The sequence below is a fragment of the Entelurus aequoreus genome, linkage group LG14, assembly GCF_033978785.1.
Source record: "Entelurus aequoreus isolate RoL-2023_Sb linkage group LG14, RoL_Eaeq_v1.1, whole genome shotgun sequence".
NCBI lineage: Eukaryota > Metazoa > Chordata > Actinopteri > Syngnathiformes > Syngnathidae > Entelurus > Entelurus aequoreus.
Window position 1 is genome coordinate 58,345,384 of NC_084744.1, and position 25,850 is coordinate 58,371,233.

Here is a 25,850-nt window from a genome sequence, read left to right on the forward strand (position 1 = left end):
CAACATGTTTCAAAAAAGCTGGCACAAGTGGCAAAAAAGACTGAGGAAGTTGAGGAATACTCACAAACACTTATTTGGAACATTTATGGACTATTTTGTCAAAGGAAACCATGTTGCGTGTGGCAAAAACACTAAATATGCAATATTTCCCCCTAAAAAGGTTAAAAGTGGACGTAACTGGAGCCAATAACATTTATTTTGGTTGAATATTTGTTTTTAGAGCAATGTCAGTTAAAAAAAAACCTGACTTAAAATCTCAGGGGTTCACAAAAAGTGTTAAAAAATAACTCCCATATCAAGATGTTTAAATGTCTAAATCAACTTCAGATTTATTTGTCGATTACGAATTGTTTTTTTTAAATGTTTTTACCTTCTTTTATTCATATGGCAAGCACACAAAATATGCAATATTTTCCCCCAAAAAATATTCAAACTGAAATATTTAATGTCAATAACTCATACCAACATTGATTTTAATGCATTATTTATTTTTTAAGCAAAAATATGAGCAACAATCAAAGACTAAAGGTCCCTGGGGTTCAAAAGTGTTGAAAATAAGTCATATATTCATTTTTTCAACTTCTAACTTTACTTCAGAGTTACAAGTTTAAATGTGTATTATCTTTTATGGTCTTTTTTTGTCAAAGGAAACCATGTTGTGTATGGCAAAAACACTAAATATGCAAAATTACCCTCTAAAAAGGTTAAAAGTGGAGCCAATAACATTGATTTTGGTAGAATTTTTGTTTTTAGAGCGATGTCAGTTAAAAAAAAAACTAACTTAAAGTCTCAGAGGTTCACAAAAAGTGTTAAAAATAAGTCCCATATCAATACCTTTAAATGTCTAGACCAGGGGTACCCACACGTTTTTTATATTTAATATAAAATATAATATTTAATTTATATTTATTTATTTATGAAAGAAGCATTTTTGTTAACAAGTTACTATAAAAATGGGACCCATTACCTCCCTGCTTGGCACTCAGCATCAAGGGTTGGAATTGGGGGTTAAATCACCAAAAATTATTCCCGGGCGCGGCCACCGCTGCTGCTCACTGCTCCCCTCACCTCCCAGGGGGTGAATAAGGGTGATGGGTCAAATGCAGAGGACACATTTCACCACAACTAGTGTGTGTGTGACGATCATTGCTACTTTAACTTTAACTTTAGTGAACCAAAACGAAAGTGCTGCCGCTGTCTGAACAAGGCACAGAGCTCCGCCCCCGGTAGAGGATACTAAATATTTCAGGGATAAAGAATTTCCCACGACACCGGTATCGACGTAACGGGCACCCCTGGTCTAGATCATCTTCAGATCCTTCTATTGATTATGAGGTTTTTTAAAAATGTTTTTACCTTCTTTTATTTATATGGAAAACACACAAAATATGCAATATTTTACCCCCAAAAATATTCAAAAAATATTTAATGTGAAGTAATTGGAGCCTTGAGTTGATCGATAATTCATAACAACAAGTTTTTGCCAGTTTTAAAGTAAAAAAAAACAGGATTTTTGTCAATATTGCAACATTTTATCCTTACATTTAACCTGTTTGGTGTTTTATTTCACTATTTATGTTGTTCTTTCTTAGTATTTTGGCCGTAAAAAGACATACTTTGGACACTTCTGACAACACGTGTAGGGATGATGTTTGATAAGAAATTATCAGGTTCGAGCCCATTATCGAATCCTCTTATCGGAACGATTCCTTATCGATTCTCTTATCGAATCCAGATAGGTTGTTGTGTATGGAAAAAAGCACAATATTTGGTTTAACAAATTTATTTTATAAGAAAAAAATAAAATAAATAAATAAATATTGACTATTACCCCTAGAAAAAAGTAAATAAAAATATTGACTGTTGTTACCCAAAGTATATTAAGTGGGATTTTTCAGAAAAACAAATATATACAGTAACACAAAAACAACCTGTCTCTGTGATCACTATAGGTGTATAAATAATAATATAGTGTTAAATAAAATCAGTCCCTTGGGCACAAAACTGAAAATAATACAGCTCTTCAAAAAGTGCACTCCTGCTGCTATTGGAACATACTAACACTATGACACTAAGAACACCACAGTCATCAATCAACAATTATTCCCTGCTTACATGAGAGCGAAGAATAATTGCATATTGTGGAAATATATGACTGGGAGCCATTTTAAGTCCTCAACACATCCATTGAAACAGTGCACAAAAATCATTTTTCAATAAACATCTTAGTATCAAACTTAACCACTTTCCACCTTAATATTGAGTTACATAAACAAGTTAAATAGTTAACTACAGACTTATCTTTTCCAAGGCTTGTAGGAGCTAACACAACTTGTCTACTTCTCAATTGTCTCAACCCGGAAGTGCCCAAACTAATGACGCGTAGTATTTTCATATCGCCACAAGGTGTCAGTAAGAGTCTACAATCAAATGGGCATAACATTGCCGTCCCGCAGGGCATTTCCTGTGGTTCCCAGGGATTCGAATAAAGAACCAACTCTTTTTCTTTACTATAGTGGCCTTGATAACGGGAACCGGTTCTCAAAAAGGGATTCGAGTCCATGGAATCGGTTCTTTTCTTATCGAACAACCAGGAGAACCGATTTCGAACATCATCCCTAAACACGTGTGCGTCATGTTGTTGAATTCCATATGGGTTGTGTATAGAAATGTCAAAAAAGAGCAGCCATAACAAACTAAAAGGTTTCGAAAGTTACACCACGTCCTGGCAAAGACGGCCACAAATGCACATGCTTACTTCACAATTTGCACGACTCCCAACGTCAGTCATACGAAACAAACGAAATAGTGACACATGCGCCGTCTAAAGAACTGCAAAAAAATGCACCGCCCTGGTTCTTCTTACAAGGGGAAGACCAGAAACCCGGAAAAGGTGGAGTACTTCCAGCCGCCCATCAGGTTACCCCTCTCCAGTCGGAGGTAGGCTTTGTCGCCCTTCTCCATAATCACCAGGCCGGCGTTCATGGCCGCCTCCCTGGTCACGTCCTGGTCCCCGGCAAACGCCGAAATCATGGGCCAGCCGTTGACCATCAAGCTGACCTGGAAGACATGAAATTGGGGCACTTTTTGGGGGGGGAAGAATTTTGCCTATAATTCACAATCCTTATGGAAGACAAAAACAACTAACTTTTTTTTAATGCAGTCTAAATATTAAATAAAATTTTATAAAATAAAATAAAACATTTATTTTTTATTTTTTTTATAAACCTTTATTTATAAACTGCAACATGTACAAACAGCTGAGAAACAATAATCAAAATAAGTATGGTGCCAGTATGCTGTTTTTTTTCCAATAAAATACTGTGTAGTTTGTCTCTTTTATCCGATTATTAATCGATTAATCGAAGTAATAATCGACAGATTAATCAATTATCAAGTTAATCGTTAGTTGCAGCCCTAATATATATATATATATATATATATATATATATATATATATATATATATATATATATATATATATATATATATATATATATATATATATATATATATATATATATATGTGTGTTTATATTTTATTTTATTTCTGATTATTATTATTATTAATGTATTATTATTTCCTTTTTTTTAATGTATTTATTTATTTTTTCTGTTTATTTAATTGATGTATTTGTAGATATCACTTTGTTTTTTTTGTTGTTTCTTTTTTTTGGGGGTGGGGGGGTGGGGGGGTGGTATGGATGGGATATAAACAAAAATATTTTGACATTTAGGGCAGACAATAGATATATGATTTATGTGAATATGATGTAATGGATAGGAATGCCTGATGCTGGATGTCAATAAGAAAATAAAAAATAAAAATAAAAATCGTAAATAAACGTTAGCAAAAGTCAGCTAACAATGGCGTCAAGGGAAGTCACTCTATTTTGCCTACAAAAAAACTTCGAAACACCTCCATCAACATTTTTTATACCTTTTGTAAGTATAACTCTTTATGTTAATGTGCAAACCCCAAAACCAGTGTGTGGAGGTCTTGCCCCTCCGGGTTCTCAGGACCACCAATGACGGACAGGACAGCCGTGTTCATCTTTGTGAACAATGATGTATTTTGCAATAAGTTGAATTGTGCCCAAAGATTCACAGCCCTAGTAGATATGTAATGGAGTAACATTCGTAATAACATGTAATATTTACCTATTTTGCTCATTTTAAGCATATTAATTTCATAGACGCATCACAACGTTCGCTATTTCCTTCAACAACAACACTGATTACAACTCAGAAATACAACAAACATAATAAAACAAACACTTACTGTACGATGTCTGCTCTCACTGGGATGCCGACTGATGGGATGTTTATATATTCCCGTTTAGATGAAGAATTAACCTTTTTTTTATGGAGGAATGTAGTTAATCCTAGAACTGGCACTCAATATTATTAAAAAGTATTGATTTTGAATCGATAATTGATTCGGAATCGAGTCGTGACTCCCCAGAATCGAATCGTGCCCAAAGATTCACAGCCCTAGTAGGTATGTAATGGAGTAACATTCGTAATAACATGTAATATTTACCTATTTTGGTTATTTTAAGCGTATTAATTTCATAGACGCATCACAACGTTCGCTATTTCCTTCAACAACAACACTGATATCTACTCAGAGATACAACAAACATAATAAAACAAACACTTACTGTACGATGTCTGCTCTCACTGGGATGCCGACTGATGGGATGTTTATATCTTCCCGTTTAGATGAAGAATTAACCTTTTTTTATGGAGGAATGTAGTTAATCATAGAACTGGCACTCAATATTATTAAAAAGTATTGATTTTAAATCGAGAATTGATTCGGAATCGAGTCGTGACTCCCCAGAATCGAATCGTGCCCAAAGATTCACAGCCCTAGTAGATATGTAGTGTAGTAACATTCATAATAACATGTAATATTTATGTATTTTGCTCATTTTAAGCATATTAGTTTCATAGACGCATCACAACGTTCGCTATTTCCTTCAACAACAACACTGATTACAACTCAGAAATACAACAAACATAATAAAACAAACACTTACTGTACGATGTCTGCTCTCATTGGGACGCCGACTGATGGAATGTTTATATCTTCCCGTTTAGATGAAGAATTAACATTTTTTTTATGGAGGAATGTAGTTAACCATAGAACTGGCACTCAATATTATTAAAAAGTATTGATTTTGAATCGATAATTGATTCGGAATCGAGTCGTGACTCCCCAGAATCGAATCGTGCCCAAAGATTCACAGCCCTAGTAGATATGTAATGGAGTAACATTCGTAATAACATGTAATATTTACCTATTTTGCTCATTTTAAGCATATTAATTTAATCGACGCATCACAACGTCCGCTATTTCCTTCAACAACAACACTGATATCTATTAAGAGATACAACAAACATAATAAAACAAACACTTACTGTACAATGTCTGCTCTCATTGGGATGCCGACTGATGGGATGTTTATATATTCCCGTTTAGATGAAGAATTAACCTTTTTTTTATGGAGGAATGTAGTTAATCCTAGAACTGGCACTCAATATTATTAAAAAATATTGATTTTGAATCGAGAATTGATTTGGAATGGAATCGTGACTCCCCAGAATCGAATCGTGCCCAAAGATTCACAGCCCTGGTAGATATGTAATGGAGTAACATTCATAATAACATGTAATATTTACCTATTTTGCTCATTTTAAGCATATTAATTTCATAGACGCATCACAACGTTCGCCATTTCCTTCGACAAAAACACTGATTACAACTCACGCCGACCTCATGAGATACAACACACATAATAAAATCATCACTTACTGTACGATGTCTGCTCTCACTGGGACGCCGACTGATGGGATGTTTATATCTTCCCGTTTAGATGAAGAATTAGCCTTTTTTATGGAGGAATGTAGTTAATCCTAGAACTGGCACTCAATATTATTAAAAAGTATTGATTTTGAATCGATAATTGATTCGGAATCGAGTCGTGACTCCCCAGAATCGAATCGTGCCCAAAGATTCACAGCCCTAGTAGATATGTAGTGTAGTAACATTCGTAATAACATGTCATATTTACCTATTTTGCTCATTTTAAGCATATTAGTTCACAACGTTCGCTATTTCCTTCAACAACAACACTGATATCTACTCAGAGATACAACAAACATAATAAAACAATCACTTACTGTACAATGTCTGCTCTCACTGGGATGCCGACTGATGGGATGTTTATATCTTCCCGTTTAGATGAAGAATTAAATGTAATCCTTGCAAAGGGTTAAAAAAAATGTCATATCCGGGTCTAAGTTAACCAACTTCTCGGTTTGTGCTGTGGAGAATGCATATTTGTTTAAGAGTTCTTTCTTTTTACATAGCCATGTTTAGAGTAGCTAGTACTTTTCCTTTGTATATTCTACCAGTTTCTCTTTGTCTTCAGATGTCTGTTTAGTGTCTTGATGTTAGAATAATTATGTATATATTATCACACTAACTTTAGTATGCTTAAAGTCCATTGCTTTAGTTATTAGCTATTGTGCTCAAGTTAGACTTTTTCTAATCTGTGCAAGGACAAAAACTTCTTGTCTGAGGGGTGGCCTCAGCCGTAGATGTTATCTTTGTTTTAGCCCGCTAACAGCCAAGGACTTCGACGACCTCAACGAAGATAAGATGACAGCACGCAGACGAAGCAGAGACTTCAAGGACCTCAACGAAGATAAGGTGAAAACACGCAGACGAAGCGGGGACAAGGCGAAATCACAAGCCCCCCAGCACATTCCGTCACGTGTTGTGCGTCCTGGACCTGCTTTGCATAATATATGTGACCACTCCTTTTAGAGGCGGCCTTAGTGTTGTTGACTGTGGAACTCCTTACCTGAATAGTCTGTCTGTTGTAGGCCTTGACGACATGGAAGTTGAAGCTGTACACGCCCCTTCTTGGTGCCAGGAAGACACTGCTCTCTTGATCAAAATGACCGCCCACGTTCACCAGGATCTGGATTCACAAGGATAAGCAGGTTAGAAAAGACATAGCTATCCAAAGTTGGATTTGCTTAAATGTAACACTGGGAACATTTTCAGCTCTGTATGCAAGTATCCAAGTGAGCGCCCCCTATAGGGGCCGCCCAAAAAACATCTGTTTCTCAGCTGTGGTCCATACTGGCCGCAGCGGTACTCGGTTGTAGTGCACTTTTCCACCACTTGTGGCAGTAATGACAATATAAAACAGGGGTAGTTGTAATACACTTTACCACCACTTGTGGCAGTAATGACAATATAAAACAGGGGTAGTTGTAATACACTTTTCCGCCACTTGTGGCAGTAATGACAATATAAAACAGGGGTAGTTGTAATACACTTTTCCACCACTTGTGGCAGTAATGACAATATAAAACAGGGGTGGTTGTAATACACTTTTCCACCACTTGTGGCAGTAATGACAATATAAAACAGGGGTAGTTGTAATACACTTTTCCACCACTTGTGGCAGTATTGACAATATAAAATAGGGGTAGTTGTAATACACTTTTCCACCACTTGTGGCAGTATTGACAATATAAAATAGGGGTAGTTGTAATACACTTTTCCACCACTTGTGGCAGTAATGACAATATAAAACAGGGGTAGTTGTAATACACTTTTCCACCACTTGTGGCAGTAATGACAATATAAAACAGGGGTAGTTGTAATACACTTTTCCACCACTTGTGGCAGTAATGACAATATCAAACAGGGGTAGTTTTAATACACGTTTCCACCACTTGTGGCAGTAATGACAATATAAAACAGGAGTAGTTGTAATACACTTTTCCACCTCTTGTGGCAGTAATGACAATATAAAACAGGGGTGGTTGTAATACACTTTTCCACCACTTGTGGCAGTAATGACAATATAAAACAGGGGTGGTTGTAATACACTTTTCCACCACTTGTGGCAGTAATGACAATATAAAACAGGGGTAGTTGTACTACACTTTTCCACCACTTGTGGCAGTAATGGTAATATAAAACAAAAATTGCTCAATACTTTGTTGATGCACCTTTGTCAACAATTACGACGCCACAAGCTTGGCACACCTATCTTTGGGCAGTTTGGTCCGTTCCTCTTTGCAGCACCATCAAGTTGAATACGAAGCGGTGGATTTCTTCCAAGATGTCTATGTCCATTGCTGCATTCATCTTTCCCTCTATCCTGACTAGTCTCCCAGTTCCTGTCTCTGAAAACCATCCCCATATCATGATGCTACCACCACCATGTTTCGTTGTAGGGATGGTATTGGCCTGGTTTCCTCCAAACATGACTTCAGTTCAATCTTTGTCTCATCAGACCAGAGATTTTAGTTTCTCATGGTCTGAGAGTCTTGCAGGTGCATTTAGAAAACTTTTTTTTTTTTTTACCAAGAAATGTGTCAGAATAATTGTATCTAAGTTGTCACAAAACTTTGTGTTGCCATGAGTTCCCGGCGAGAGGACAAAAGCTGTCTTTGATCCTACCAAACAAAAAGCTTGTAAAACTCCGCTGTGTAGGATGGGGAGCGACATGAGGGTTCTGTTTCTTTGTTGTATTGTAATCCACAGAAAGATTTTGTCTTGACCCGAGATCTACAAAGCGGAGAGGAAGCAGGGCCTGACCTCCCTCCAGGCACCTTTTCTTTGAACAGTTTTACGACCTTTTCTTTGAACTGTTTTTAATCAAAGGCGAGGGCCGTTTACGACCCCCCTCCCTTAGAAACAGCTATTGCCATGTAATCAGGGAAAGTCCAAATAAAAGAGTAGGCGTACAATCTTTCGTCAGAGCGTGGTGGAAGACTGTACAAGAGTACAGCCCAGACGTTTCTCCTCAATTGAGCCAAATTTAATTCTGTCTCCGTTTAATTCCTTGCTTCTTGTCTTGTTTAATAGATGTCATCAGGGTTTGAACCTGACAAAAATTAGCCTGATTGGTGGATTGCTGCAGGGATGGGTGTCCTTCTGGAAGGTTCTCCTCCCTCCACAGAGGAATGCTGTAGCTCTGACAGAGTGACCATCGGGTTCTTGGGCACCTCGCTGACTAGACTACGATGAATGCAGCAATGTACAGAGACATCCTGGACCAAAAACAACACTTGCCATCTGCAATTAGCAGCCTTGTATCCACTACTACACCACTAATCCTTGTTTCCATAGAGACAAATATAGTATGTTTATTTCAAGCATCATCCTTGTAGGACGAGCGATAGTTGGACATGCGTCACCACACACCGCACGGGTGTGTTAAAAATGGTCTATAGTTGACAAAGTCAAGACAATAACCACTAAGACGATCACCTAAACTTTTATACACACTACACACAAGTGAATGAAGGCCATACTTAGTCAACAGCCATACATGTCACACTAAGGGTGCCCGTATGAAAAACGCCAACACTGTCATAAACATGTGCCATATAGTGAAACCACACTAAACAACACTGTCATAAACATGTGCCATGTAGTGAAACGACACTAAACAAAACTGTCATAAACATGTGCCATATAGTGAAACCACACTAAACAACACCGTCATAAACATGTGCCATATAGTGAAACCACACTAAACAACACTGTCATAAACATGTGCCATATAGTGAAACCACACTAAACAACACTGTCATAAACATGTGCCATATAGTGAAACCACACTAAACAACACTGTCATAAACATGTGCCATATAGTGAAACCACACTAAACAACACTGTCATAAACATGTGCCATATAGTGAAACCACACTAAACAACACTGTCATAAATATGTGCCATATAGTGAAACCACACTAAACAACACTGTCATAAATATGTGCCATATAATGAAACCACACTAAACAACACTGTCGTAAACATGTGCCATATAGTGAAACCACACTAAACAACACTGTCATAAACATGTGCCATATAGTGAAACCACACTAAACAACACTGTCATAAACATGTGCCATATAGTGAAACCACACTAAACAACACTGTCATAAACATGTGCCATGTAGTGAAACGACACTAAACAAAACTGTCATAAACATGTGCCATATAGTGAAACCACACTAAACAACACCGTCATAAACATGTGCCATATAGTGAAACCACACTAAACAACACTGTCATAAACATGTGCCATATAGTGAAACCACACTAAACAACACTGTCATAAACATGTGCCATATAGTGAAACCACACTAAACAACACTGTCATAAACATGTGCCATATAGTGAAACCACACTAAACAACACTGTCATAAACATGTGCCATATAGTGAAACCACACTAAACAACACTGTCATAAACATGTGCCATATAGTGAAACCACACTAAACAACACTGTCATAAACATGTGCCATATAGTGAAACCACACTAAACAACACTGTCATAAATATGTGCCATATAGTGAAACCACACTAAACAACACTGTCATAAATATGTGCCATATAATGAAACCACACTAAACAACACTGTCATAAACATGTGCCATATAGTGAAACCACACTAAACAACACTGTCATAAACATGTGCCATATAGTGAAACCACACTAAACAACACTGTCATAAACATGTGCCATATAGTGAAACCACACTAAACAACACTGTCATAAACATGTGCCATATAGTGAAACCACACTAAACAACACTGTCATAAACATGTGCCATATAGTGAAACCACACTAAACAACACTGTCATAAACATGTGCCATATAGTGAAACCACACTAAACAACACTGTCATAAACATGTGCCATATAGTGAAACCACACTAAACAACACTGTCATAAACATGTGCCATATAGTGAAACCACACTAAACAACACTGTCATAAATATGTGCCATATAGTGAAACCACACTAAACAACAATGACAAACACATTTTGGGAGAATATTCGCACCGCAACACAACATAAACACTACAGAACAAATTTCCAGAATTCCCTGCAGCACCAAACATCCACTGTAATGATACCAAGTACAGGAGCGTATCTAGTCGATACTACTGTATTTCTTTCTTTCGTTTTAAAAAAATTCATATTATGTTTATAAACTCAGGAAATATGTCCCGGGACTTTGAATATGACCAATGTATGATCCTGTAACTACTTGGTATCGGATCGATACCCAAATTTGTGGTATCATCCAAAACTAATGTAAAGTATCAAACAAGAGAAGAATAAGTGATTATTACATTTTAACAGAAGTGTAGATATAACATGTTAAAAGAGAAAATAAGCAGATAGTAACAGTAAATGAACAAGTAGATTAATAACTAATTTTCTACCGCTTGTCCTTTATAATGTTGACAAAATAATAGGTAGATAAATGACACAATATGTTACTGCATATGTCAGCAGACTAATTAGGAGCCTTTGTTTGTTTACTTACTACTAAAAGACAAGTTGTCTCGTATGTTCACTATTTTATTTAAGGACAACATTTAATGTACCATAAGATTTTTTGTTAAAATAAAACCAATAATGAAATTTTTTGTGGTCCCCTTTATTTAGAAAAGTATCAAAAAGTATCGAAATACGGGGGGAGGGTATAAAGAATAACACATCTCTCTTCCTATTGCGCACTCCTTACATACTTTGCCTTTTGAAATGATCAAGCTTTTCAAAGAAATCTAAGAAACACAATTTTTGTTTGACCACTTGATTAGAAAATTTCCAATACAATATTTTAAATAAGGATTTTTTTCATTTTTTTTTTTCATTCAATTTCAGGCAAATTGATGCACTGTAATCTTAATAAAGTTATTATTTGTTGTAAGTTGATCTATGTCTTAAATATTAACTGAGATCAAATCTTTTGCAGAGGTGTACTTATAACAATTTTATAGACAAATTATACTATTTATAGTCGCAGTGGGGAAAAGGGGCAAAATGTTTTCTTCCTTACATACTTTGCCTTTTGAAATGTTAAAAGTGAAAGTAAGCAGATATTAACAGTAAATGAACAAGTAGATTAATAATTCCTTTTCTACCTCTTGTCCTTATTTATTTTGACAATATAATAGGTAGATAAATGACACAATATGTTACTGCATAGACTAATTAGGAGCCTTTGTTTGTTTACTTACTACTAAAAGACAAGTTGTCTTGTATGTTCACTATTTTATTTAAGGACACACTTGCAATAATAAACATATGTTTAATGTACCCTAAGATTTTTTTGTTAAAATAAAGCCAATTATGACATTTTTTGTGGTCCCCTTTATTTAGAAAAGGATCGAAATACGGGGGGAGGGTATAAAGAATAACATATCTCTCTTCCTATTGCGCACTCCTTACATATTTTGCCTTTTGAAATGATCGAGCTTTTCAAAGAAATCTAAGAAAGACAATTTTGTTTGACCACTTGATTAGAAAATTTCCAATACAATATTTTAAATAAGGATTTTTTTTTCATTTAATTTCAGGCAAATTGAGGCACTGTAATCTTAATAGTTATTATTTGTTGTAAGTTGATCTATGTCTTAAATGTTAACTGAGATAAAATCTTTTGCAGAGGTGTACTTATAACAATTTTATAGACAAATTATACTATTTATAGTCGCAGTGGGGAAAAGGGGCAAAATGTTTTCTTCCTCACATACTTTGCCTTTTGAAATGTTAAAAGTGAAAGTAAGCAGATATTAACAGTAAATGAACAATTCATTTTCTACCTATTGTCCTTAATAATGTTGACAATATAATAGGTGTATAAATGACACAATATGTTACTGCATATGTCAGCAGACTAATTAGGAGTCTTTGTTTGTTTACTTACTACTAAAAGACAAGTTATCTTGTTTGTTCACTATTTTATTTAAGGACAAACTTGCAATAATAAACATATGTTTAATGTACCCTAAGATTTTTTTGTTAAAATAAAGCCAATTATGACATTTTTTGTGGTCCCCTTTATTTAGAAAAGGATCGAAATACGGGGGGAGGGTATAAAGAATAACATATCTCTCTTCCTATTGCGCACTCCTTACATATTTTGCCTTTTGAAATGATCAAGCTTTTCAAAGAAATCTAAGAAAGACAATTTTGTTTGACCACTTGATTAGAAAATTTCCAATAAAATATTTTAAATAAAGATTTTGTTTATTTTTTTTTCATTTAATTTCAGGCAAATTGATGCACTGTAATCTTAATAAAGTTATTATTTATTGTAAGTTGATCTATGTCTTAAATGTTAACTGAGATCAAATCTTTTGCAGAGGTGTACTTATAACAATTTTATAGACAAATTATACTATTTATAGTCACAGTGGGGAAAAGGGGCAAAATGTTTTCTTCCTTACATACTTTGCCTTTTGAAATGTTAAAAGTGAAAGTAAGCAGATATTAACAGTAAATGAACAATTCATTTTCTACCTATTGTCCTTAATAATGTTGACAATATAATAGGTGTATAAATGACACAATATGTTACTGCATATGTCAGCAGACTAATTAGGAGTCTTTGTTTGTTTACTTACTACTAAAAGACAAGTTATCTTGTTTGTTCACTATTTTATTTAAGGACACACTTGCAATAATAAACATATGTTTAATGTACCCTAAGATTTTTTTGTTAAAATAAAGCCAATTATGACATTTTTTGTGGTCCCCTTTATTTAGAAAAGGATCGAAATACGGGGGGAGGGTATACAGAATAACATATCTCTCTTCCTATTGCGCACTCCTTACATATTTTGCCTTTTGAAATGATCGAGCTTTTCAAAGAAATCTAAGAAAGACAATTTTGTTTGACCACTTGATTAGAAAATTTCCAATAAAATATGTTAAATAAAGATTTTGTTTATTTTTTTTTCATTTAATTTCAGGCAAATTGATGCACTGTAATCTTAATAAAGTTATTATTTGTTGTAAGTTGATCTATGTCTTAAATGTTAACTGAGATCAAATCTTTTACAGAGGTGTACTTATAACAATTTTATAGACAAATTATACTATTTATAGTCACAGTGGGGAAAAGGGGCAAAATGTTTTCTTCCTTACATACTTTGCCTTTTGAAATGTTAAAAGTGAAAGTAAGCAGATATTAACAGTAAATGAACAAGTAGATTAATAATTCCTTTTCTACCTCTTGTCCTTATTTATTTTGACAATATAATAGGTAGATAAATGACACAATATGTTACTGCATAGACTAATTAGGAGCCTTTGTTTGTTTACTTACTACTAAAAGACAAGTTATCTTGTTTGTTCACTATTTTATTTAAGGACACACTTGCAATAATAAACATATGTTTAATGTATCCTGAGATTTTTTTGTTAAAATAAAGCCAATTATGACATTTTTTGTGGTCCCCTTTATTTAGAAAAGGATCGAAATACGGGGGGAGGGTATAAAGAATAACATATCTCACTTACTATTGCGCACTCCTTACATATTTTGCCTTTTGAAATGATCGAGCTTTTCAAAGAAATCTAAGAAAGACAATTTTGTTTGACCACTTGATTAGAAAATTTCCAATACAATATTTTAAATAAGGATTTTTTTTTCATTTAATTTCAGGCAAATTGAGGCACTGTAATCTTAATAGTTATTATTTGTTGTAAGTTGATCTATGTCTTAAATGTTAACTGAGATAAAATCTTTTGCAGAGGTGTACTTATAACAATTTTATAGACAAATTATACTATTTATAGTCACAGTGGGGAAAAGGGGCAAAATGTTTTCTTCCTCACATACTTTGCCTTTTGAAATGTTAAAAGTGAAAGTAAGCAGATATTAACAGTAAATGAACAATTCATTTTCTACCTATTGTCCTTAATAATGTTGACAATATAATAGGTAGATAAATGACACAATATGTTACTGCATATGTCAGCAGACTAATTAGGAGCCTTTGTTTGTTTACTTACTACTAAAAGACAAGTTATCTTGTTTGTTCACTATTTTATTTAAGGACAAACTTGCAATAATAAACATATGTTTAATGTACCCTGAGATTTTTTTGTTAAAATAAAGCCAATTATGACATTTTTTGTGGTCCCCTTTATTTAGAAAAGGATCGAAATACGGGGGGAGGGTATAAAGAATAACATATCTCTCTTCCTATTGCGCACTCCTTACATATTTTGCCTTTTGAAATGATCGAGCTTTTCAAAGAAATCTAAGAAAGACAATTTTGTTTGACCACTTGATTAGAAAATTTCCAATACAATATTTTAAATAAGGATTTTTTTTTCATTTAATTTCAGGCAAATTGAGGCACTGTAATCTTAATAGTTATTATTTGTTGTAAGTTGATCTATGTCTTAAATGTTAACTGAGATAAAATCTTTTGCAGAGGTGTACTTATAACAATTTTATAGACAAATTATACTATTTATAGTCGCAGTGGGGAAAAGGGGCAAAATGTTTTCTTCCTCACATACTTTGCCTTTTGAAATGTTAAAAGTGAAAGTAAGCAGATATTAACAGTAAATGAACAATTCATTTTCTACCTATTGTCCTTAATAATGTTGACAATATAATAGGTGTATAAATGACACAATATGTTACTGCATATGTCAGCAGACTAATTAGGAGTCTTTGTTTGTTTACTTACTACTAAAAGACAAGTTATCTTGTTTGTTCACTATTTTATTTAAGGACAAACTTGCAATAATAAACATATGTTTAATGTACCCTAAGATTTTTTTGTTAAAATAAAGCCAATTATGACATTTTTTGTGGTCCCCTTTATTTAGAAAAGGATCGAAATACGGGGGGAGGGTATAAAGAATAACATATCTCTCTTCCTATTGCGCACTCCTTACATATTTTGCCTTTTGAAATGATCAAGCTTTTCAAAGAAATCTAAGAAAGACAATTTTGTTTGACCACTTGATTAGAAAATTTCCAATAAAATATTTTAAATAAAGATTTTGTTTATTTTTTTTTCATTTAATTTCAGGCAAATTGATGCACTGTAATCTTAATAAAGTTATTATTTATTGTAAGTTGATCTATGTCTTAAATGTTAACTGAGATCAAATCTTTTGCAGAGGTGTACTTATAACAATTTTATAGACAAATTATACTATTTATAGTCACAGTGGGGAAAAGGGGCAAAATGTTTTCTTCCTTACATACTTTGCCTTTTGAAATGTTAAAAGTGAAAGTAAGCAGATATTAACAGTAAATGAACAATTCATTTTCTACCTATTGTCCTTAATAATGTTGACAATATAATAGGTGTATAAATGACACAATATGTTACTGCATATGTCAGCAGACTAATTAGGAGTCTTTGTTTGTTTACTTACTACTAAAAGACAAGTTATCTTGTTTGTTCACTATTTTATTTAAGGACACACTTGCAATAATAAACATATGTTTAATGTACCCTAAGATTTTTTTGTTAAAATAAAGCCAATTATGACATTTTTTGTGGTCCCCTTTATTTAGAAAAGGATCGAAATACGGGGGGAGGGTATACAGAATAACATATCTCTCTTCCTATTGCGCACTCCTTACATATTTTGCCCTTTGAAATGATCGAGCTTTTCAAAGAAATCTAAGAAAGACAATTTTGTTTGACCACTTGATTAGAAAATTTCCAATACAATATTTTAAATAAGGATTTTTTTTTCATTTAATTTCAGGCAAATTGAGGCACTGTAATCTTAATAGTTATTATTTGTTGTAAGTTGATCTATGTCTTAAATGTTAACTGAGATAAAATCTTTTGCAGAGGTGTACTTATAACAATTTTATAGACAAATTATACTATTTATAGTCACAGTGGGGAAAAGGGGCAAAATGTTTTCTTCCTCACATACTTTGCCTTTTGAAATGTTAAAAGTGAAAGTAAGCAGATATTAACAGTAAATGAACAATTCATTTTCTACCTATTGTCCTTAATAATGTTGACAATATAATAGGTAGATAAATGACACAATATGTTACTGCATATGTCAGCAGACTAATTAGGAGCCTTTGTTTGTTTACTTACTACTAAAAGACAAGTTATCTTGTTTGTTCACTATTTTATTTAAGGACAAACTTGCAATAATAAACATATGTTTAATGTACCCTAAGATTTTTTGTTAAAATAAAGCCAATTATGACATTTTTTGTGGTCCCCTTTATTTAGAAAAGTACCGAAATACCAAAATATTGGTATGGGGACAACACTAGTGCATCAACAAAGTATTGAGCTGGGAATACCTGTGATTTAATATTTTTTTTTAAATATATTTGCAAAATTTTAAAAAATAAGTTTTTACATTGTCATTACTGGGTATTGTGTGTAGAATTTTGAGGACAACAATGGATTTATTCCATTTTGGGATAAGGCTGCAACATAACAAACTGTGGAAAAAGTGAAGAGTTGTTCAATTTTTGAATGTACTCACATTGTCAAAGTAGATGATCATGGTGCGATTGCTCATGTCTGTGGGCTCGTGGTTGGTCTGGCGGCTGGCGGAGAAGGCCACCCGGCCGCTGCCCGAGCGCACCGACATGCCCAGGGCGTTGCCGGCGGGCTCCGACGACGGCGTGGAGTCGCAGACCACCAGGCATTTCCCCTCCAGGATGATGGGCTCCGTGTCGTTCTGGCTCTCGGACCCCGGCGGCCCCCACAGCAGCGCGGCCAGAAGCACGGTGAGGTCGAAGGTAAGCATGGGTGATTAGACGTGGAGACCCGCCGCCATGGTTGCCAGGTGAAGTATCTTCAGAAGGACGCCGACAAACAAGACTTCAGGTCCTCTCACGTTGACTCCCTCGGTAAAAAAAAGCTGGGGAAGGGAAGAGTTGGACAAGATGAGCGGCGGCGACAATGCATGGCGTGTTTGGCGGGGGGTAGAACCGGAGAGGAGGCGGAGGAACAACGCCACTGAGTGACCATCTGTCTTTTACACGTACACCTCCTTTCCACAGAGAACCGCTCAACATGCACTTCCTGCACATTCGCACTCGGACATGCCTTTTTTGGACTCCAACCAGTTGAATCCTTCCATCGCGAACAGAACAGAACATGTCTTCCAAAAATATAGTCGTGGTCAAAAGTGTACGTACACTTGTAAAGAACATCATGTCATGGCTGTCTCAATAATCTCTACAACTCTTATTTTTTTGTGATAGAGTGATTGGAGCACATACTTGTTGGTCCCAAAAAAACATTCATGAAGTTTGCTTCTTTTATGAATTTATTATGGGTCTACTGAAAATGGGAGCAAATCTGCTGGGTCAAAAGTATACGTACAGCAACATACATGATCAATTTTGGTGATGTAGAATGTCAGGTTCAAACACTGATGACATCTTATTAAACAAGACAAGAAGCAAGGAATTAAACAGAGACAGAATTAAATGTGGCTCAATTGAGGAGAGATGTCTGGACTGTACTCTTTGTAAATAAATAATGATAAATGGGTTATACTTGTATAGCGCTTTTCTACCTTCAAGGTACACAAAGCGCTTTGACACTATTTCCACATTCACCCATTCACACACACATTCACACACTGATGGCGGGAGCTGCCATGCAAGACGCTAACCAGCAGCCATCAGGAGCAAGGGTGAAGTGTCTTGCCCAAGGACACAACGGACATGACTAGGATGGTAGAAGGTGGGGATTGTCTTAGTAATTGTACTAATCCATCGATTAGTGGGTTGGATCAGTCGAGTAATTGATTATTTTAGTAATCAAGTAACTTGTAGTTTATGCGATTAAGTCGTTAATTATTTTAGTAATCGAATAATCTTGTCCGATTAATCGATTGTTTTAGTAATTGTCCTAATTGAGCGATTATTGTCTTTGATTAATCGATTGTTTTAGTCATTGTACTAATCGATTGATTGTGTTTGATTGATTGATTATTTTAGTCATCAACTCATATCAGTTTACTTGATTGAGTAATTGATTAATTGATTGTTTTAGTAACTAGACTAACCGATTGATTAGTGTTTGATTAATCAATTGTACAGTCTCACCACGCGCTGACGAAAGATTGCACGCCTCCTCTTTTATTTGGACTTTCCCTGATTACATGGCAACAGCTGTATTCTAAGGGACGGGGGTCGTAAACAGCCATCGCCTTTGATTAAAACAGTTCATAGTAGGGCTGGGCGATTTTAATATCTCGATATTTTTAGGCCATATCGCGATACAAAATATATATCTCGATATTTTGCCTTAGCCTTGAATGAACACTTGATGCATATCATCACAGCAGTATGATGATTCTATGTGTCTACATTAAAACATTCTTCTTCATACTGCATTAATATGTGCTCATTTTAAACGTTCATGCAGAGAGGGAAACCACAACTAAGTCAATTGACCAAAACTGTATTTATTAAACGTGTGGACAATGCTGAAGAAACAAGTCCATGACACTGGGGTGAGTTTTCCTTGCCCGTATGTGGGCTCTGTACCGAGGATGTCGTTGTGGCTTGTACAGCCCTTTGAGACACTTGTGATTTAGGGCTATATAAATAAACATTGATTGATTGATTGATTGATGTCAAAAAACCAACACATTTAGCTGAACTGCACCAATTTAGTCAAGAGGAGTGGTCACAAAAGTCAACCAGAAGGTTTGGATGGCTACCAAAAGCGCCTTATTGCAGTTCAGCTAAATGTGTTGGTTTTCTGACTTGGACTTGTTTCTTCAGCATTGTCCACACATTTAAATCAGGACTTAGGACAGGGGTGCCCACACTTTTTACTTTTCAATTGACCGAGTCGAGGGGGATCTACCTCATTCACATATATAATTTATATTTATTTATTTATGAAAGAGAGGTTTTTGTTAACAAGTTAAAAGGTGTTTAATGACAATACAAGCATGTTTAATTCCTTTCTTCATGAATATAAGTTGGTGTATTACCTGATTGTGACGACTTGCATTGATTGGAATCAGACAGTAGCAGAGGTGGGCAGAGTAGCCAGAAATTGTACTCAAGTAAGAGTACTGTTACTTTAGAGATGTATTACTCAAGTAAAAGTAAGGAGTAGTCACCCAAATATTTACATGAGTAAAAGCAAAATGTTGTGAAAAAACTACTCAAGTACTGAGTAACTGATGAGTAAGCTGTTTGTTTAATGATGACGGCAACAAATAATGCACAAAAACATAAAAATGAGCAAATTCAGAAATATCTCTTAAGCAACTAAAACAATAATATATATTAAATAATATTACATTCACATAAAAAAATAAGGCAAATTGAGCCACAATAATAACTTAACAGCACCATAGGCTCAGTAGGCAGAGATTAAATAAGAGGAAAATAACAAGTTAGCCTTTACACAAACCATAAACTAACTTTAACTTTAACTTAACTGATAGGTGTGGGCTGCACCTGGGAACACACTGTGCACTTCTGATTGGTGTTTGTATGCATGCGTGTGCGTGTGTGTGCGTGCGACTGTGCGTGTGTGTGTGTATCTCTGTCTGTCTGTGAGGCTGCAGTGCGCTAATAAATGTCCCCACACGTTGTACATTTGACAGTGATTCACAGCAGGGACGCTAACATCAGCCTACGGTGACAGCCATCATATCTACTAACGTTACTTACCGCCATGTGCTTCCTCAAATTTGATGTTGAGTTCATGTAAGCCAGGGGTGCCCACACTTTTTCAGCAGGCCAGCTACTTTTTAAATGACCAATTTGAGGTGATCTACCTCATATATACATACACACACATATCATATATATATATATATATATATATATATATATATATATATATATATATATATATATATATATATATATATATATATATATATATATATATATATATATATATATATATATACACATACATTTATAAATACAGTATATAATTTATATTTATTTATTTTGCCGTTTTTGTTTACATTTTAAAGGTGTTTTAATGAATACACATGCATGTTTAACATATAAATTCCTTTCTTTCCTGAAGACAAGAATATAAGTTGGTGTATTACCTGATTGTGATGACTTGCATCGATAGGAATCAGACAGCAGTGATGATAACTTCCACATTTTCAAATGGAGGAGAAAAAAAGTCCTAATTTCTGTCCAATACCACATGAAAGTGGTTGTTTTTTGCCATCTTATTTGTCCAGCTTCCATACTCCTTTTTATACACTTTACAAGAAACATAATGGCGGCAAACTTTGTAGCTTGCTAGCTTGTTTCGCTCGCTAGCTTTCGGAGACTCTTATTTTGTTAGCGCGGGCAGGATGAAGCAGCGCTTTTATTGTGAAGACTGGAACTGTGCAGTCGGTCTTTATAGAGTCTTTTAAAATAAAAAGTGTTTCTCGCCCTCCTCTCTGTCATTTTTTTTTATACATTGGTGGCAAACTCTACAGCTCGCTTTCTGAGACTCTTATTTTGTTAGCGTGGCAGGATGAAGCGGCGCTTTTATTGTGAAGACAGGAACTGTGCAGTCGGTTTTTAGAGTTTTGAAATAAAAAGTGTTTCTCGCCCTCCTCTCGGTCATTTTTATACACTTTACAAGAAAAAAAATCGGCGGCAAATTCCGTAGCTCACTCGCTTTCTGAGACTCTTATTTTGTTAGCGTGGCAGGATGAAGCGGCGCTTTTATTGTGAAGACAGGAACTGTGCTGTCGGTCTTTATAGAGTCTGTTAAAATAAAAAGTGTTTCTCACCCTCCTCTAGGTCATTTTTTTATACACTTTACTTTCTGAGACTCTTATTTTGTTAGCGCGGGCAGGATGAAGCGGCGCTTTTATTGTGAAGACAGGAACTGTGCATAGTTTTGACGGCGCAAGAGTCTTAAAGTGTTACTCGCGGTCATTTTTATACATTTTACAAGAAATACATTGGCGGCAAATTCCGTGGTTAGCTGGCTTTCTGAGACTCTTATTTTGTTAGCGCGGGCAGGATGAAGCAGTGCTTTTATTGTGAAGACAGGAACTGTGCAGTCGGTTTTTAGAGTTTTGAAATAAAAAGTGTTTCTCGCCCTCCTTTCGGTCATTTTTTTATACACTTTACAATAAATACATTGGCGGCAAACTCCGTGGCTCGCTAGCTTTCTGAGACTCTTATTTTGTTAGCGCGAGCAGGATGAAGCGGCGCTTTTAATTGTGAAGACAGGAACTGTGCAGTCGGTCTTTATAGAGTCTGTTAAAATAAAAAGTGTTTCTCGCCCTCCTCTCGGTCATTTTTTTATACACTTTACTTTCTGAGACTCTTATTTTGTTAGCGCGGGCAGGATGAAGCGGCGCTTTTATTGTGAAGACAGGAACTGTGCATAGTTTTGACGGCGCAAGAGTGTTAAAGTGTTTTCCGCGGCCATTTTTATACACTTAACAAGAAAAAAAAAATTGGCGGCAAATTCCGTAGCTCACTCGCTTTCTGAGACTCTTATTTTGTTAGCGCGGGCAGGATGAAGCGGCACTTTAATTGTGAAGACCGGAACTGTGCAGTCGGTCTTTATAGAGTCTGTTAAAATAAAAAGTGTTTCTCGCCCTCCTCTCGGTCATTTTTTTTATACACTTTACTTTCTGAGACTCTTATTTTGTTAGCGCAGGCAGGATGAAGCGGCACTTTTATTGTGAAGACAGGAACTGTGCTGTCGGTCTTTATAGAGTCTGTTAAAATAAAAAGTGTTTCTCTGTCATTTTTTTATACACTTTACAAGAAATACATTGGCGGCAAACTCCGGAGCTCGCAGGCTTTCTGACACTCTTATTTTGTTAGCGCGGGCAGGATGAAGCAGCGCTTTTAATTGTGAAGACAGGAACTGTGCAGTCGGTCTTTATAGAGTCTGTTGAAATAAAAAGTGTTTCTCGCCCTCCTCTGGGTCATTTTTTTATACACTTTACTTTCTGAGACTCTTATTTTGTTAGCGCGGGCAGGATGAAGCGGCGCTTTTATTGTGAAGACAGGAACTGTGCATAGTTTTGACGGCGCAAGAGTGTTAAAGTGTTTTCCGCGGCCATTTTTATACACTTAACAAGAAAAAAAAAATTGCCGGCAAATTCCGTAGCTCGCTCGCTTTCTGAGACTCTTATTTTGTTAGCGCAGGCAGGATGAAGCGGCGCTTTAATTGTGAAGACCGGAACTGTGCAGTCGGTCTTTATAGAGTCTGTTAAAATAAAAAGTGTTTCTCGCCCTCCTCTCGTCATTTTTTGTATACATTGGTGGCAAACTCTATAGCTCGCTTTCTGAGACTCTTATTTTGTTAGCGCAGGCAGGATGAAGCAGCGCTTTTATTGTGAAGACAGGAACTGTGCAGTCGGTCTTTATAGAGTCTGTTAAAATAAAAAGTGTTTCTCGCCCTCCTCTCGTCATTTTTTGCATACATTGGTGGCAAACTCTATAGCTCGCTTTCTGAGACTCTTATTTTGTTAGTGCGGGCAGGATGAAGCGGCACTTTTATTGTGAAGACAGGAACTATGCAGTTGGTCTTTAGTCTGTTGAAAAAAAAAGTGTTTCTCGCCCTCCTCTCTGTCATTTTTTATACACTTTACAAGAAATACATTGGCAGCAAACTCCGTAGCTCACTAGCTTTATGAGACTCTTATTTTGTTAGCGCGGGCAGGATGAAGCGGCGCTTTTATTATGAAGACAGGAACTGTGCAGTCGGTCTTTATAGAGTGTTAAAATAAAAGGTGTTTCTCTGTCATTTTTATACACTTTACAAGAAATACATTGGCGGCAAACTCTGAGACTCTTATTTTGTTAGCGCGGGCAGGATGAAGCGGCGCTTTTATTGTGAAGACAGGAACTGTGCAGTCGGTCTTATATACAGTCTGTTAAAATAAAAAGTGTTCCTCGCCCTCCGCTCGGTCATTTTTTTATACACTTTACAAGAAATACATTGGCGGCAAACTCTGAGACTCTTATTTTGTTAGCGCAGGCAGGATGAAGCGGCGCTTTTATTGTGAAAACAGGAACTGTGCAGTCGGTCTTTAGAGTTTTTGAAATAAAAAGTGTTTCTCACCCTCCTCACGGTCATTTTTTTATACACTTTACTTTCTGAGACTCTTATTTTGTTAGCGCGGGCAGGATGAAGCGGCGCTTTTATTGTGAAGACAGGAACTGTGCTGTCGGTCTTTTTAGAGTCTGTTAAAATAAAAAGTGTTTCTCGCCCTCCTCTCGGTCATTTTTTTATACACTTTACTTTCTGACACTCTTATTTTGTTAGCGCGGGCAGGATGAAGCGGCCCTTTTATTGTGAAGACAGGAACTGTGCATAGTTTTGACGGCGCAAGAGTGTTAAAGTGTTTTCCGCGGCCATTTTTATACATTTTACAAGAAATACATTGGCGGCAAATTCCGTGGTTAGCTGGCTTTCTGAGACTCTTATTTTGTTAGCGCGGGCAGGATGAAGCAGCACTTTTATTGTGAAGACAGGAACTGTGCAGTCGGTTTTTAGAGTTTTGAAATAAAAAGTGTTTCTCGCCCTCCTTTCGGTCATTTTTATACACTTTACAAGAAATACATTGGCGGCAAACTCCGTGGCTCGCTAGCTTTCGGAGACTCTTATTTTGTTAGTGCAGGCAGGATGAAGCGGCGCTTTTAATTATGAAGACAGGAACTGTGCAGTCGGTCTTTATAGAGTCTGTTAAAATAAAAAGTGTTTCTCGCCCTCCTCTCGGTCATTTTTTGATACACTTTACTTTCTGAGACTCTTATTTTGTTAGCGCAGGCAGGATGAAGCGGCACTTTTATTGTGAAGACAGGAACTGTGCTGTCGGTCTTTATAGAGTCTGTTAAAATAAAAAGTGTTTCTCTGTCATTTTTTTATACACTTTACAAGAAATACATTGGCAGCAAACTCTGTAGCTCACTAGCTTTCTGAGACTCTTATTTTGTTAGCGCGGGCAGGATGAAGCGGTGCTTTTATTGTGAAGACAGGAACTGTGCAGTCGGTCTTTATAGAGTCTGTTGAAATAAAAAGTGTTTCTCGGTCATTTTCTATACACTTTACAAGAAATACATTGGCGGCAAACTCTGAGACTCTTATTTTGTTAGCGCGGGCAGGATGAAGCGGCGCTTTTATTGTGAAGACAGGAACTGTGCAGTCGGTCTTTATGGAGTCTGTTAAAATAAAAAGTGTTTCCCAGTCATTTTTTTATACACTTTACAAGAAATACATTGGCGGCAAACTCCGGAGCTCGCAAGCTTTCTGAGACTCTTATTTTGTTAGCGCGGGCAGGATGAAGCGGCGCTTTTATTGTGAAGACAGGAACTGTGCAGAGTTTTGACGGCGCAAGAGTGTTTAAAGTGTTTCTCGCCCCTCCTCTCTGTCATTTTTTCCGTAATAACGAGCGTCATCTCACAATGTCAACGAAGTGATGTCATAGTGAAGATTGATGTTTGCTCATTTTGAGGTTTATTTGTTTTAATGCCTGCCAGGCGATATAAAAGATGGGGGAAAGATGGGAGAACTCACCTGTGTCACTCCATAGTCGCAGCTCCGCACGTCCATCCCTGCTCTCCACGCTCACATGATTCCACGCAGGACTCACTCGCATCGGATGATGGTGATGTGATGATCTCGCCCTCTCTCGCTTTCGCTCTCTCGCTCTGCCACCCCCACTTTTCTCTCCGCCTCTCACGTTCTCTCCCGTTCTGCGTCCGCCCACCATGGCAGTGGAGTTCAAAACAAAGTGTGCTGTGAAGGAATATTACTGTGGATCAGTGGAGAAAAAATCTACTCCCAAGTGGGTAAGACTGGTAAAATCACGGCAGGATAACTTCAAAATAAAGACAACTTCAGATTGTTTTCTTTTGTTTAAAAATAGAACAAGCACATTCTGTACAAATCATAATGTTGCTGGGGTTTTTTTATACTTACAGTCATGATCCAAAGTTTACATACACTTGCATATATATATATATGTATATATATATATATATATACATATATGTATATATATATATATATACATATATA

At 36.0% G+C, this 25,850-nt stretch overlaps 1 protein-coding gene across 1 annotated transcript; it reads right to left on the reverse strand.

Moving 5' to 3' along the window:
- Positions 1-467: 467 nt before the first annotated feature.
- Positions 468-25,730, reverse strand: cbln12 (cerebellin 12). Its single transcript, XM_062070339.1, has 4 exons — positions 25,347-25,730; positions 17,341-17,721; positions 6,876-6,995; positions 468-3,060 (listed from the first exon to the last, which is right to left on the reverse strand). The coding sequence occupies exons 2-4, from the start codon at positions 17,605-17,607 to the stop codon at positions 2,863-2,865; spliced, it is 585 nt and encodes a 194-aa protein (XP_061926323.1). The 5' UTR covers positions 17,608-17,721; positions 25,347-25,730; the 3' UTR covers positions 468-2,862.
- Positions 25,731-25,850: the final 120 nt, after the last annotated feature.